This window comes from Dunckerocampus dactyliophorus, chromosome 15 (genome assembly GCF_027744805.1).
Source record: "Dunckerocampus dactyliophorus isolate RoL2022-P2 chromosome 15, RoL_Ddac_1.1, whole genome shotgun sequence".
Classification (NCBI taxonomy): Eukaryota; Metazoa; Chordata; class Actinopteri; order Syngnathiformes; family Syngnathidae; genus Dunckerocampus; species Dunckerocampus dactyliophorus.
In genome coordinates, this window is record NC_072833.1 from 14,164,545 (window position 1) to 14,180,952 (window position 16,408).

The window sequence follows — 16,408 nt, forward strand, 5'->3', positions numbered from 1 at the left end:
ATCGCGATGAATAGGTTTGAAACCCGACTGCGATAAATTGATTTCAAAGTAGGATTCAATATTAATAAATCGAAAAATGTCATAGTTATGGCATAGGAAACCTGTTTACGATCTTCGAAATGTTTTTTAACATTCTTAGGGACCGCTAGACATGAAATAACAATAATAGAGTTTTTTTCCAAAAGGTTGTAGCTTGAAAATGATTAGCGATAAAGGCATACTGTAAATTAGAAAAATCATCAGTATGAACCGAAGTTTGTGATGGGAGTAAATGTACTCATCTCATTTGCATATTATGATGTCACTGGGCTCAGAATTAAAATTAAAATACTCTTTGAACGTACTAGTGATTCAAACTCCATAACCTCCAGATGACTGCCATCTCCTGGTGTAAAGTGTTAACTACATGAGGCACCATAGTTGCAGAAATGGCTTGTTAAATTCAGCAATGTTGCTTGTCGCAATTTTGCGACTTTGGCGCTTAAAGGGTTAAGACGTAAATAAAGGCAGTGATTCTCAACTGGTGGGTCGCATTTTCACAAAGAAAAAGTGTAATGACCATCTCTGCTATTTGCTTACCTCCACAAGATGCATACCATGCTTATGGGCAACTTGAGCAGGAGGGGAAGGACATTAAGCGTGGACTTAACACAGCCAGATTGCCTTGATATCTGCTGGAGAACAGCGCGCTATAAAGAGACAAATGTCTCACCGCTGCAGCTCACGTTGTGTCGCGAGGGGAATTCCGCCCACAAGGATCGCAGGTACAGTTTCATGCCCAGTTAGATTTATTGATGCAGGCAGGGGGTGGCCTACAGAAGAAATCGACCTCCTCTTATTATTAAAATTCCCTGCTGAGTTAATCAGAAAAAAGTGAAATTTGTATATCTTGAATTGTACTTTTTGTTTATCTGAGGAGTTGAATCAGAGCAACAGGATTAGCTTGATTCTCTTAAAGGTGTCTCACCTGTCATCCAGGTCCAAGTCCAGGTGCTGTCATTCAACTCCTCAGCTACACCACGTACTGAAAACCTTTACACACACTTTTTATTCAAATATTTTTTGAATTCATGGATAAAAATGTACTGCTCCTGAGCAGGAAGTGGGCACGTTAGAAAGTAAACGCCCCCTAGGCAGCCGCGTAATCGTCACAAACAGACCCTTTTAAATACAGCATAAAATATTGTAATAGTTTTAGTTGAAACATTTATGCAGTTTGGATCGAGAACCACTGCCTTAGGGGACCTTAGTGGCGGGTGGACAGATGTGTGGAAGGCAGGAGGAGACGTCGGAGGTTCAGAGTTGAGTTTGAGTTTAGGTTCTGGCATCAACAGTATGATTATTATGTTGTTATTATTGTTCCTGTTGTGATATTATTTGAACCTGCAATAAATGCCTGTTCTTGAGATCACGTCTGGTGCTTGTTTCACTGAACAATTACTGACACCTAGTGGCCAATGTAGAATACTGCATTCACAAATACAATGCTTCTTCTGCCTTGTATTTGTATTTTAGTTTATTCAGTTAGCTCATTTGTTTTTATGCTGAAAATACTTAATTTAGGAAAAGAATAAGTATAGTCCGCTTAACTAGTAACAGGGCATATTCAACTACAAGACAGCAATCATTTATTAATTCATTCATGTTTGAAAAACCGCGATAGAGTGAGGGTGCGATGTTCAAACCACAATGTAGCAAGGGATGATACAATTTCTTCTCGTAATAAATGTGTAATGGTGTACTTTGCCACCGGGGAATTGATATTAAAATAGCAACTGATGGACGACTAATTTGCTGTCTAAACAGGCTGCAGCAGAAAAATGTGTGAATTAACAATTAACTACCATATAAATGTTTGAAATGGTTTAAATCCTCACAGTCAGAAAAATATGGACTGCTTCTAAGTGCTTTAGGGTTCTGCAATATGTACGATATACAATCAAAACAATAAAAATGTGTGCTTAGTGGTCTAGCTGGTTACAGTGGAGAGTAATCAGCTATGAACAGGACATTAGCAATGCGTGATCAAAGAGTCTAGAGACAGAATAATACAACATCTACGCAGTGCAACAACATTGTGAATGCACATGTCCAAAGACCGGAAATGGCGAAATACGTTACCGCATACGTCAGCAGCCAAGGGAGGAGGAGCGTTTGTAACCTGAAAGCTGTTTTGAAATGGTACTATTATAACTTATACGCCAAATAATATACTGTGATCTACTGTATATCATTACAGCAAGGGGCTGCAATATACTGTATATCGCAATGTGGATATTAGGCCATATCACCCATCCCTAATAGAAATGCGTTGATTAAATACAATATAAAATTGTGACAAAATATATTGAAAACTTGAAAAAAAAGATGTATTAAAAATGATTGGAATACAGATGTTATTTCTGAATAATGATTAATCAAAAGTGACACTAAATAGTATCAGCTCGGCTTTGTCACAGTTTGTTTTGCTTTGTTTGGTTTTGGAAAGCATTGTGTTACTTTCATCCCGGGCTCCGTTCCTCAAATGGGCTTTTGAAAATATCAAGAACAAAAGAATTTTTAGTATAATAAGCCACAGTGAATCACACCAGTCTTACGTCTCTCATTTAAAAAAAAGACGTCTTGCTAATGGACATTCAGTCTAGTACGTGTTCGTCTCTTACTTGATGTTGTCCAGGCAACCGGAGTCTGGTTTCAAGATCGCGGTGTGATGGAACATCTTGTAGAGCGCAATGGCCAGGAAGATCACGTTGAGCTGGGGATGGAAGAAAAAAAGAAAGAAATAAAGCATGCACTATTCATTTTAAAATCACTTTGTCACTCAAAGACGGCCGCCGATGCCACGGCACGGAACGCCCCCACTTTGCCAAACAGAGCGCAAAATCCTCGGAAACCTCTATGATGGTACAACGGGGAAAAAACACGATGAAAGGATGACAGATGCATGCTTCCACATGACTTATTCATACCTCTTAGTCTTAAAGACTTAAAGGTAGTCTCTGCAAGTAAAGCCTCTGGCTATTAATAGGTTTTCTTTCACTAATTCTAACTATTCCTGACTCATTTTTTAGCAGCCCCCTTTACCCAAAATCCCACAGGATAAACTGGATTTGTCATTGATATATTTCACCTTCTTCAATTTGCCTGAAAAAATGAGGAAAGTTTTACTCCACTAATTGCTGAAGCAAAACTTCACCCACGTTAACCCCCTCCAAACATTTACTTCTACGTGAATTGTACTTAACGTTATAGTTGTGTAGACCAGTGACTCCCAGCTACTGTGCAACAAGAACTTACTTGCTCAGAAAATGATTCTTTATTCACAAGAAATAATGTAGCTTTGTTAATAATCTATGCCAGCGACATACTGTATGTATGGTGACAGTCAGAACAATTCAAAGTTCTTCCACTAGAGGGCGGAAGGTACATCATTAACCTTTTGTTTGGTGGTGTGCAGTGAGATTTTAATCATGTAAAACATGTGCCTTGCCTCAATAAAGGTAGCACTGGTATAGAACTCACCTCTACATTAAGCTGTGATAAAAATGTATGAAAGGAATAACAAGGACATTTTTACTGCGCAAAGTGCTAAAGCAAAGCATCAGAAATTAGCCAGTTAATTTGCTCACGTTAATTTTATCTTTTTTTTTTTTTTTTTTTTAAGCTTTTTATGGCACTTATTGTAAAAGTGAAACTTTGGAAATTATAAATTTTAGCTTGTTAATCAGCTCCTGTTGCCACAAAATGGTATACCTAATGCCATGGCCCAATTAACAACGCAAAAAAATTGTGACGTCCATTTTTTTTCTTTGATGCATGGCTAATAGTTTTCTAATGTTGACTTTTTCATGCTTTTATGTTGTTTGTTTTTGTGTAGACACACATCTGATGACTCTACAATAGATAAAATAGTCGTAATTTCATCAAAAGACATTACGAAAACATCACGCAAAACATCACGCAAAAGCACTGTGCCGTGTGGCATTTATCTTCTTTCGCTCGTGCTGCTAACTTACTTAGGTTACGTAGTGAAAAACGTGAACAACAAAATTGATTTGTCGACAAATTGCGTGCCTGCTCGTCGAATAAATGCCGCCTGTACTATTAGACCACTCTGATGCAGCGTTTGACGAAATTCCCAAAATTGATAATCGGGAAAAATTAACCACCAATTATTCGATTTGCAGTGGAATCGTATGTCATGTGATCAAGATTGTCTCATTCTGACGACATGGGGGTGCCCGGGGCTGCTGCCGAGCGTACATTTTTACATAGAATATCTTTGTTTTTGTTATACATAGCCTATTTCAATACAAAATTAGCCTAATTTGTCTAACAATTGAAAACGACTATGTGTGTTCAACTCACGAGACGAGACGATGCACGAGATCGGGACCACAGGAACTAGACGAGATTATAACATTGACTGCACTATTTTATTTAACTTTTTTTTATTTAAGTCACAAATCAATGCAGGTGCGTTTTGAAATGTTGTTGTCCCACAAATCGACGCAAAATTATATTATTGTCAACATTTTTTTACACCAAAAAAACCCCACTGCTACAGTAATACCTGTGTATAATAATAATAATATAGCATAATAATGTAATAGTTTTTTTAATATGTCATATAAAGCTTTTTGTCTCAAACGTTTGCAGCATTTCTTGAAATGCTGGCTTGTCAACTGTATGAAAGAGCAGCATTTCTTTTGCGATGACTTTGTGTGAACACACACACTTTAGTGCCGTTCCGTTTGGATTTACTTTGCCGACCAAACGTCTCAGTGAGTGTTGACTGTCGGGACAATGTGTAGACACTTGTCTGAGGTGGGCACGTTGCTGAAAAGCGACTGTGTTTCAGTTTTTTCATCTTGTTTTCTGTGTCACTAAAGTTGGATACTAAGTTGACTAAGGGCAAAATTTAACGTATGAGATTTGATGATGAAATACCGAAGTCGAAGACAGCCGAACTTGTTATTAATTTAATGGGACCTTCACACCAATCTCTGAATATTTCAACTCCCATTTAAAGAAGCCAATCTTACTAACATTGTCATTTACTGCACAAAAATATGAATAAAAAGTTGTTTTGATCCAATAGAAAATGACCCACTTACGGGAAAGGAGGTCAATAAATGATCAAAAAATATAAATGAAATGGAGACTCTCCCAGTTTAGAAAGCATGTTGCAATACAATAGCCTACTTTTTATGTGTGTGTGCCTGTGAGGCGAGGCAACGACAGAGAAAAAAGGGTTGGGAACAAAATCAATCATCGTGGCGCTTGCCGGATTACTGTAACGCCGCATACTGAGCAGAGTTCAGTCCCTGCGACTTGCAGCTGGGTGACAAAGTGCGACATATTCCCTTCATTCGTTTTCCTCGACGGCTGCTCAAAAAAAGGGAAAAAAAATAGCAGATCTCCGCAGAGCGTTTAAGCGAGCCTCTTGCAGGCTAAGTGGGGTTAATGGACATATTGGGGTGTTAAGAAGGGGTGGGGCTTACCAAAATGATCAAGGTTGCCGGTCCGATGAAACTCCAAATGAAGTAGGTATCCAGACGAAGCCAGCAACTGCAAGCAAAAGCATAGCATGTCACTGTTCTGGATGAAGGCCACCCAACATGAAATGACGAAGGTGATCCGGAAATGTGTCATCGTAAAAAAAAGCGGTGCAACACTTTTATGTAAGCGTATTTCCCAGGTTTAACACCTGGAACTCACTTTTCCTGTCCTGTTGTACTGAAAGTGACTGCCGGTGTTCGACAAAATGTTTTTTATTTGCTTTGTTGGACATTTAATTGGATATTTTTGTGATATTGTTTTCTTTGTTTTATTTTAGATACACATCTGACATCATATTAAATGGTCTGAATTGTTGAAATACACTTACAGATCGGACAACAATATGCAAACAACATGATACTGTACATGCCAATCATATATTTTAGGAATGTCAACCTGCGTTTATCTTCCGGGTTTTCATTTATTGCTGAGTTACGTATTTTTGGAGTGTTGCTCATTTTTATGTAGCCGATGTAGTCGCCATTAACAATCTTGAGCATCATCAATTACTTTGACATGTTCCTCCTCACGTTTGTTGCGTAGTTGGCAACGACTCTCAGATACTAAAAATGGCTAAAACATTACGAACTGTAAATGCGACAATAACATTTCTACTGTTACTACAACTTCATAAAAGCCTTCAGGTTTTTTGGATGGACATTTCCCATAAATTATATAGCACCATTACATCTTCTTCGTACTCTCAGACGCGAAACACGGTATAATGCTACGACAATAATTTACTTTTGAAACGATATGACTTTTTATTGACAAACCATTTCATCTCAAGTTACGTCACATGAATTTTAGGAAAAGGTTTTAGGATTTTCATAATAGTGGATATTCCACTGTGCATGCATACTGGATTTTCAAACGGTGAATACGATCATTTCATTTTAAACAGTATGATAATGGTCGGAAAATGTTTCACAGTTTTTCAGGACACCATCACAGCTCTTAAGTGACACAAACTTCAGGAAAAGGGTGGCCATTTGTCCAGAGGCGGGAGAAAGTCAGTGTTTTGCGAGTCTCAAGTATGTCTCAATTCTTCATCGCAAGTCTCAAGTAAAGATTTGCAAGTCCAAGTCAGGTGTCAAGTCAGGACAAGACAGGTTGAGTCAGTCCAAAGCTTTACATTTTTGAGTCCTAACAAGTTGCATGCACTGTTGAGTGTTTTACAAATAAAATTTGTGAATGAAAATGAAATTATCCTCGGTAGAACGTTGACACATCCCGGTGTTAATCGCTGCCACTCTCCAGCAGTCTGGTGCTCACAGAAATGTAGCCACACCATCCTTGTTTGTCCTGAAACCTGACTGGATGTTAATAGATGCATTCAATGAGGCAAATTCTATGGGAAAATTTGGTGTCTTGCTGGAAATGACATAATAACAGTCACGTTAATTTAATACATTGAATGGGACACATTTTACTCAACGCACTCACTGAAAATCTCAAATATTTTCAAGTCATCAGACTAAAGTCACAGTCAGTCCCAAGTCATTGATGTCATAGTCCAAGTCGGAGTTGCAAGTCGTCGATGATATTGTCACTAAAGTCTGACTCGAGTCCAAGTCATGTGACTCGAGTCCACAATTCTGCATTTGTCTATGAGAGAAAATGATCGATCAATTAAAAAATTAATATTTTAGATGGCGGAAACATGAAAGTATCCGCAAAGGTAAAAAAAGAGATCATATTGTGACATGTGTAGTGTAGTGAAGCAGAGCATAGCATAGCATAGCATAGCATAGCATAGCATAGCATAGCATAGCATAGCATAGCACTGTGTGGAAATGAAACAGGAACATGAAGGCTGCTAAAGGTCAGACCTTATCTTGATTTCATTCCATTTTTCCGGGTTAACTTAGCAAATTAGCGTCCCAGATGATAACTTACGATGATTTAATTAGTCCTAAACTGAATCTCGACTGTATCACTCCAAATGAATTGGTTTGACCTTGACCTGAACAACCTCAACCAGAGACAAAAGACTCATACAAGCTCCGATGACTCGCTGCAATTACAACAATAATGAAACGACACCCCCCCTCCTGACCTCCTGCTTCATATCACCACAATGACAAGTCGGTAAGGAGACACAGAAGAAGTCGGTGAATGCATGGCTGGATGGTTGGTGGACGGGAGAAAAAAATGAGTCATGACTCAGTTGAATTATTAATCTTTTAATCTCCGCTACTTTCTGCGGACAGACACCTCCATTTTTGGACAGGCCAATATGACATTTTAGCACAGTGCTGTTGTTGCTCAGCCGAAAGAACAGAGGTGAGGGAAATGGTCGGACATTTTAAGGCAAATGAAGGTAGAGGTTCTTTGCCAAGTGCAACAACATAAGATACCGGAGCAACTGTGCCATTTTATTTGTGCAGGAAAGCAGGACACCTGTACGGTTTTAATTGCGCTCCATTTATTTTAGTCACTAAGAAAATTGGAGAATTCAGAACCAAACTAAAACCGGAACCATTTTCAGTTATTGGGGAAACTGGAACTCGTTTTAGTTGCGGAGCAAATCAAACACCGATATTGGTTTTAGTTATGGAGGAAACTGAAACTGTTTTTAGTTGTGGGAAAAATGAACTGGTTTTGCAAGTGGGGGGGAAACTGGTGTACCCACAACCGACAGTTTTTAGTTGATAGCCAAACAGTTTCTGGGAGAAAAAAGACAGACAGAGAAACCAGATATTTACTTGTGAGGTGACATACAGTTTTTACTTGTTTGGGAAACTGAAGCACCTGCATTGGTTTTAGTTTCAGGGAAAACTGGAACTGTTTGTGGTTGTACAGTAAACTGGAGTACCCACACTATTTTGCCATTTTTAATCGTTTTTTGTTGGCGGGCAAACCAAAACAGTTTGGAAAGATGGGGCACCAGTACCATTTTTAATTGTGAGGATGCAGTATCCGCATCGTGTTTAGATGCACCTGTAGCTGGTGGGTAAACCGCCACTCCAGAGCAAGTATGTGGACCCTTCAGTGCGGATTAAAACAATAAACACACTTGCATGTTTTTAAAATGTCGTTTACATTTAAAACGTACAAAAAAAACAGCATGAAACAAGATGGTTTTCATCGAAGTCCAGAAAATGCTCTTGTCTTTAATATGCTGTTTTGCCTGAAACGGATCAATTTCTCCAACAAAAACACAAACAACTTAGTCGTCTGGCGCTGATGTGGTGTTTACTCGTGTTTCACGCTTTATCGGAAGTGACAGGACTCAGCACTAAAACACCCCCTCCTCTCTCGTTGATGTCAAAGGATGAGACGGCGTTCCAGTGGAAAAACACATATGGGCGCAAAAACAAAAGATGAGCTGGCAGCTCTTCAAAGCGCACCGCGCCGCATGCCGACGCTATAAATTATGTGGACGCTTCCATTCGTTGTTCATTTGTGCCTGCCTTCCTCAGATCACAGACAGATTTAACGAGTTGGTGGGCGGCAGGAGCTGCAGGCATGTCAATTTCTTCTCCTTCCTTTACGCTTTGTCCCTTCTTTCTCCTCGTCTTTGAATTTTTGGAGTTGGAGCTCTTCTTGTGCTACTTTTTGATGCTTAAGGAGAAAAAACGTGGGCCGGTCAAAACATAAACTCTCCTCGTGCCAGCTAGCAGTTTTTACTGAAGTGCTCAAACCTTCCATTGGCACCAATTTTGACGGAAACCTTCAAAGCCAAAATACTTGTTTGACTTTGTCCTTAAATACCTTGTCCATTTTGAGTCAACAGTAATAGAAATTGATGGAGTAGAATGAATTTGCCCTACACTGTATTTAAATTAAAGAGATTTAATCCCTGAAAGTTGGATTTTCTGTTGAACGCCATCAAAGACCATATCCTGATTTTACCTTTGTCCTAAAATAACTTGTCCATTCGAGTCAAGTGTAATAAAAAAATTAATTTGAAATAGCTCCTCTGGGCTCCTCTGGCTCCCTCTACCCCGGCAGCCATGTCTAATGGAATTCTTTGCTGGGCCAAAATGCATGATGGGAAGCCATTAAAATATTTCATTGAATTTTGAACTCGTATTGGTGCTTGTATTATATTTCTTAGCTACCACTTGAGTGTTAAGTTGCTGTGTGATGATTTTAACATTCTTTGTAAGAGTGAGTTAGACTGTTATATTGAGTGATGATGTCCTGCGCTTTCCAATGGGTTGACGAGCTTGTTGTGAATTCACTTATAACTCGTGATTGGTACCTGCCAAAGAAAGAGCTACCGTTTCCTCACTGACTCGAGAGCGGCACAGTACTTAAACGATTAGAAGTAGTTCTGAAGTAAAGGAGATGTCACGAGATTAGAACATAGCCATAAATTAGCTTCACCACTGAATAAGCCGCAGGGTTCAAAGTTTAAGAAAAAACGTAGTGGCTTATATACCGCAAATTACGGTAATTCATCCCTGAAAGTTTGATGATCTCCCGTGACTAGTAGAATGCTGTCAATGACCATGTACAGCTTTTCTCCTACGCTCACAGTTGGACGCCGTAATGTACACTAACCAGGAATTGTATGCAAAACTGTGGCAACATTTTGGCGAAAATTTACGACACAAAACGGAATATACGCTAACTGGGGCAAATGCTAACCAAGGTTCCACTGTATTTATCGGAACTCTATTTTTCGTTTATTGTTTTCTGAATGTAAGAAGTACCCATGAAAGTTTAATATTGCGTCAAGACTTAAGGACATTGTCCTGATTTGACCTTTGTCCTTAGCTATCTCATTCAAAATGCATTGAGTTCCTCCTATAATAAAAAAAACAAACAAAAAAAACATTTTTCTAAGTTAGAAAAGGTCAGTCTGGACTTTTAGGACACCTGAGATGACCCTGCCATCATCCTCAAATCAATTTGCGGTAGAATCCTCCGTCACCCTCCTCCTCCTTCCGCTGTGTCACGGCATGTCCCGTCCCTCATCCTTCACTGGTCCAATGTAATTGTTCTGGCGGTGGCGGGCCTTTAATTATTTATGGTGGCAAGCTATCGCCTCATCCATCAGGAAGAACGATGGCCCCACCAGCTACAAATGCTACAGCTGGTGTGGGCTAACTGCTAAGCATGTCAGCATATCATACATTATCATTACTTCCATTATTTCCTTTAGGGAGAAAGATGGTACTCACATTCTCTCTGTGCCATAACTCCGATAGTCCACAGCCGCGGAGACGGCAACGATAAGTGCTGGGACGCCGTAACCCACGATGTAGAAGTAGCGGCGCCGGGAGTGCTCACTCTCGAACACCTCCACCAGCATGATGTAGAGCTGGACACCTTCCAGAAACATCCAGGTGAAGGCCGCCAGGAAGAAGAAGTGCAGCAAAGCGGCAAAGACGGCACAAGCAATCTAGGAAAGAAAGGATTTAAGGAAGCAACATGAGGCTACATCCAAGAAAACACTCTCATCACAGCATAGCAACCTAGCTATAGCAATCATATAGAGAATCTTTGACTAGCGTTTTTGTAGTAGGCCCTTAAAAACAGCAGAGCATGGATCTATTGCAAAAATACTAGTCAAAGATCCTAGTCAAAGATATGACAGGAGTTCTGTGCTGTTTTTGAGGACAAACTGCAAAAGTGCTAGTCAACGATTCTGTATATGACTGGAACCCGTTGATGTTTTTAAAGACAAATTGCAGAAACGCTAGTCAAAGATCTTCTATATGACAGGAGCACTTTTCTCTTTTTTAAGGACCTACAACAAAAAAATGTGAGTCAAAAATCCTCCATATGACAGTAGCCCGTTGCTGTTTTTAAGGACAAATTGCAAAAATGGTAGTCAAAGATCTTCTATATGACAGGAACACTCTGCTTTTTTCAGGACCTACAACACAAAAATGTGATTCAAATATCCTCTATATGACAGATGCACACTACAGTTTTTAGGAATCTGCTGCAATAAGTCAAAAATCCTCCATATGACATGAGCATGCTGCCGTTTCTGAGGACAAATTGCAAAAATGCTAGTCAAAGATCCTGTATATGAGATACCAGTGTGAAGGCCCGTTAACATAACATACAAAATAAGAATAAGTAAAGATGCTTAGCTTTGTCAAAATGTGACCCTCTAGAACAATTTAGCTGAACAGTGCTGCTCTAACATTATATAGTACGTACACGGCTTCAACTCATTATGTGCGCAGTTGAACATTACTAGCTTATTTTGTCCCTGGAATTGATTCAATTAAACGTGTGAAGGCTTGAGTGGACATTAATTGTGTGGTCCGTGAGAGGGCCATGAATCACAGCCATAAAAAAACACCTTTAACTTCCTGATTTGTTCAGTTGGGTATGATTGTACCCAGCAACAACAACAACAACAATAATAATAATAATAGAAAAATACAAATACAAATTAAGGTCATCTTACAGGCTGGTCGGCCCGGTTTATCCCCACCAGGAATAGGGACTCTGCGATGAAGAGGCAAACACAGAGGTTCTTGTGGATGGTATTGCGGTCGCTCTGGAGGCCTCTGAAGAAGCAGAAGGTGAAGATGCTGACCAGCAGGCAGACTAGAGACAGGAGGATGCCCACCCACGTGATCACATCCAGGAGCATGTCATGGACCAGGTCTGTGTTCTGCAAGAGACAGGGAAATATACATTATTAACATAATCATAATGAGCATTATCATCAATCATCATGGCGGCAGAGTGGTTAGCATGTTGGCCGCACAGTTAGGAGATGAGTTAGAAACACCTGGGTTTGAATCTGCGCTTGGGCATCTCTGTGTGGAGCTGGCATGTTCTCTCTGTGCGTGGGTACTCCGGTTTCCTCTCACATTCCAAAAAACAACATGCAACATTGGCAACTCTAGATTGTCCGGAGGTTGTTTATCTACATATTGTATGTCCTGTCTGTATGTGCCCTATGTGTGATTGGCTGGCGACCGGTCCAGGGTGTACCCCACCTCTGCCCGGCTCCAGCATATTCCCCCGACCCTAGTGAGGATAAGCCGCATAGAAAATGGATGAATTGATCATCATCAAATATGATCAGAATTTATGATAATTGTGGACTGAAGGCTTCTAAAATTGTTTAAAAAAAATCTAAAATTCAAAAACTGAAGGCTTTTAAAATTGTTTAAAAAAAAATCTAAAATAAGAAAAATAAATACAACCACAATAAGCATGAATAATTATTAGATCATTAGAATAAAATATTGCTGTTTAAAGAAGTACCACCTGGCAGGAGCTATGACATACTGTAAGTATGGAAACGGGAGTTCCGAATATCCCAAGGGAGATTCTCCTCGCCTAGCCTATTAACAATTAATTAATAAAGGAAAACACCCTTTTTTAACAATCATATTCAAATGTGTGAATTTGGAATGCAAGTCTCGTAGTGGCTCATTAGATTGAGTGGATGTTAGCTTGTTTCCGCATTAGGGGCTGTATAATAACATTTTAGAAGTGAGATCTCCTAACCTGTTAACAATTAACTGATACAGGATTGTAAAATTAAATAATAATGGAAGCCTCGTAGTTGAAGTTTCCCACAGAGGATATAATAAAAATAAAAATAATCTCTTGCAGGGTCAAAGAGTTTATCCTATCCTATTAACAATCAACTGACGAAGGAAAACACCCATTTTTCATGATATTTTTCTACAGTAGTGAACTTGTAATGGAAGTATTATATTAGCTCATTCGACGGAGTGGATGTTAGCTTGTCGCTAATAAAGGGCAGTGGTACAACAACAGTATTTTTGTTTGTGTGGTGCAGTGGAAAGTTGTTTGTGCCGGCACGCTTCGTAACAGAGCCTAGCGAGCTGTGTCGGCTCCATCCATCACAATCTCACCTTCAGTGGAGGGGGGGAATGAAGAAGAGAGAATCTTAAGGGAGACTGTTGTAGAAACAGAGCGAAGGGCAGAGAGTGTATCTACACCTTCAGTGATGGATTTACTGTAGAATGATTTCTTTATTCTTGGAGGTGGATGATGGCCTGGGGGGTAGCGGGGGTTGAAGGGGGGTTTGGGCCTACGTGGGCTGCCAAATGATGCAATCTCACCTCACCTGGCAGCAAAAAGCCTCCATGATGCGAGTCCACGGGGGGCAGAGGGGGGCTCTGAAGTGGTAATTTACACCCCAAATTCACTGGCTGTGTCAGGCCGTCGTCGCCAAGTCGCACATTTGTCTTTTCATATTCACGTACTATATGACTGCTTTAGGGCAGATTTAGTCCAATTTTCCCCATAGGACGTTTTTGTTCACTTATTTAACGCATAAAAACTGACTTTTGGACGTTATTAAATGTCATACAAGTTAACCAAACATACGATAAAGTCCTACTAAGTCTCTAATTTTCATGAATTTCCTGTTCCTGTTTGACCTTTGATTTGTTCGCATTTCAGAAAATGAATCTGCTCCAGGGTCAAGCTGTGGCCAACAGTTACAAACAATTTTTGTTAAATTTGTGTGAGGAAGTATATAGCGATGGTACTAAAGTCCTGTGTGTTTTGGTCTTTAAGGCCCCTTTCAAAAAAGACAAAACATTGCTGTAAGGGGTCATCGGTAGAGTTATTCTACCCATCAGTTTTCTACACTGCTTGCACTCTTTCTGGTCACGGGTGAGCTGGAGCCTATCCCAGCTGACTTCAGACAACAGGCGGGGTATATCCTGGACTGGTCACCGCCAAAACACAGGACATTCATACCTATGGAGTCTCCAATTAACCTAACATGGACAGTATGCTTTTGCACCGTGGGAGAAAGCCGGAGCACCCGGCGAAAACCAAAGCATGCAAAAAGCATGCAAATTCCACACAGCGACGCCCAAACGGTGATTTGAACCCTCAGTCTCGTGACTGCGAGGCCGACACGCTCGCACACGTCTACTGTGTGGCCTCGGTGGAGTCATTTGATGAGATTTATTTTGTCATGATGAGGGAGAAAAAAATAATAAAAGTCTGTCTGTCAGAGCGAAGCGCTATGGCCAAACAAAGCCAACCTTGACTGTCCTTTGTCATCAATGCTACGCTTTGTGGCGATCCTCAAAGACAGTGATAGATGCTACACCCTAAATCTCTACATCATGCTCCAGGATGTGCCGCTGATTCGGAATAGCGGCACTTTATACCGAGGGTTTGATGCCTCCCAGGGGGGCTATATGAAGGTATCTGTCATTCCTTTAAATTTGTGTGAGTGGTGCTATCTCTGCAAATTTAAATTAAAAGGCAACATCAGGACCCTTTAAAGGGGGCTGTTCAAAGTGCTGCCTGATGAAGTAGGAAGCTTGCTGTGGGTATCTTTGTTTGTTTGACATTCACCAGACATGCACCACTATCAGATGGAAAATATACACTAAAAACCCAACCGTTTGATTGTTTATCACCCATTCCTCAAACATCCAGCGGTTATGTCTCAGGACGACTCAAGGTTAGCACATCAAAGCACGCCCTGTCGCAAACGCCCCAGAAACCATCAAGGGATACAAAACTAATCAGCAAGACACAGCTTTCTGTTTCGGGGATGTTTTGTTTTTCAATGTTTTTGATGTTTTCAGAAAGTTCCATGAAAATGAAAATGAAAATGCATGCAAATCATCACCTGCTTGTCCTTACAATACAAATAATCCATTCCAAGGTCAAACATTGGCCACAGAGTAACCATTTTAGCACTTAAGGGAAGGGAACTAGGAACGTCCACCTGGCCTCTAACCAGGCCGAGCAACCGGGGTAAAGGGCACCCTTAAATTGTCCATTTAAGTGTAAAAATAAGTAAATCACTGGGACCAACAGTGCCACAGGATAACTGTAATCTGCCCAAAGCCCAGGATGACCTCAAACTGGGGTCACCAGGGGTGGATGAGGGCAGAGGTGGACCCATCTTGGGAGCAATGGGTGCCCAGAGACCAAATGCACTCCTAATATCAGCCATACAAGTGTAACAATAAGTTAAACAATGACAGAGTCCGCCACAGGGAAACAGGAACACCTATCTGACCTCCCCCCAGGACAACCAAGAGACAGCAGGCCCACCCCGGGCACATGGGGGTGGCCAGAAATGAACGGCACCCCCATCATCAGCCATACAAGCGTAACAGAAAGTGAGTGACCCATTGGCTTACCTTGACATCCACATGGGCCATGAGGACAGCAAAGTTGGTGAGATGGGTGCAGGAGCAGGTGGTGTGCGTCCTGTTGGTCCCCAGTAGGCGGCAGTCCTGGGTGGACCAGAAGCCAGTCATAGTTCGCTTGGAGTAACTCCAGAAGGAACAGTTGGGGTTGAAGTTCTCCTCGGATTGCTGCAATGCAAAAATGTATTTTGTAAGAAATTGCTGGTGGGCATTTTATTGTAATTTATTGTATTTTATTTACATTTTTAGGAAATTTACAGCTGTTGCAATTTTTTTTTTATAATTTTATTTTATTTTATGTTAATGAATCCAATTTTTATTTTATTGTTATTGTCATCCTGGACAGCACGCTGTCATTCAAAACCCACATGAACAATATTTCACACACAGCGTTTTTCCATCTTCATAACAACTTCGGCCCTCTCTCTCTCTCTCCCAGCATTAAACAGAAATTCTCATCAATGCTTTGGTTTCCCATCTTGATTACTGTAATTCCCTACTCACTGGTCTCCCACTGAAACTCATTCATCAACTACAGCTTATTCAAAACAGCGCTGCCAGAATAATTACCCGCACTAAAGCCTCAGACCGCATCTCACCAATTCTCTTAAAGCTTCATTGGCTTCCAGTCAGACAACAAACTCAGTAGAAACTCCTCCTTTTAACCTTCAAAGCACTACATAACGTGGCTCCCCTATATTTGCATGATATGATCTTTCCTCACAACCCGTCCCGGTCACTCCATTCCTCATTCGCTG

The 16,408-nt window shown here is 40.5% G+C and overlaps 1 protein-coding gene across 16 annotated transcripts in view; it reads right to left on the reverse strand.

Moving 5' to 3' along the window:
• LOC129194612 (adhesion G protein-coupled receptor L3-like) overlaps positions 1–16,408 on the reverse strand; it is a 197,573-nt gene that overhangs the window by 21,166 nt on the left and 159,999 nt on the right. For all 16 annotated transcript variants that reach the window (XM_054799784.1, XM_054799789.1, XM_054799783.1 and 13 more), the window contains exons 15-19: positions 15,642–15,818; positions 11,942–12,151; positions 10,698–10,918; positions 5,505–5,571; positions 2,664–2,755 (exon numbers count right to left, since the gene is read on the reverse strand). In XM_054799784.1, coding sequence (XP_054655759.1) covers positions 2,664–2,755; positions 5,505–5,571; positions 10,698–10,918; positions 11,942–12,151; positions 15,642–15,818 — 767 coding nt within the window. The remainder of the gene's footprint in view (positions 1–2,663; positions 2,756–5,504; positions 5,572–10,697; positions 10,919–11,941; positions 12,152–15,641; positions 15,819–16,408) is intronic.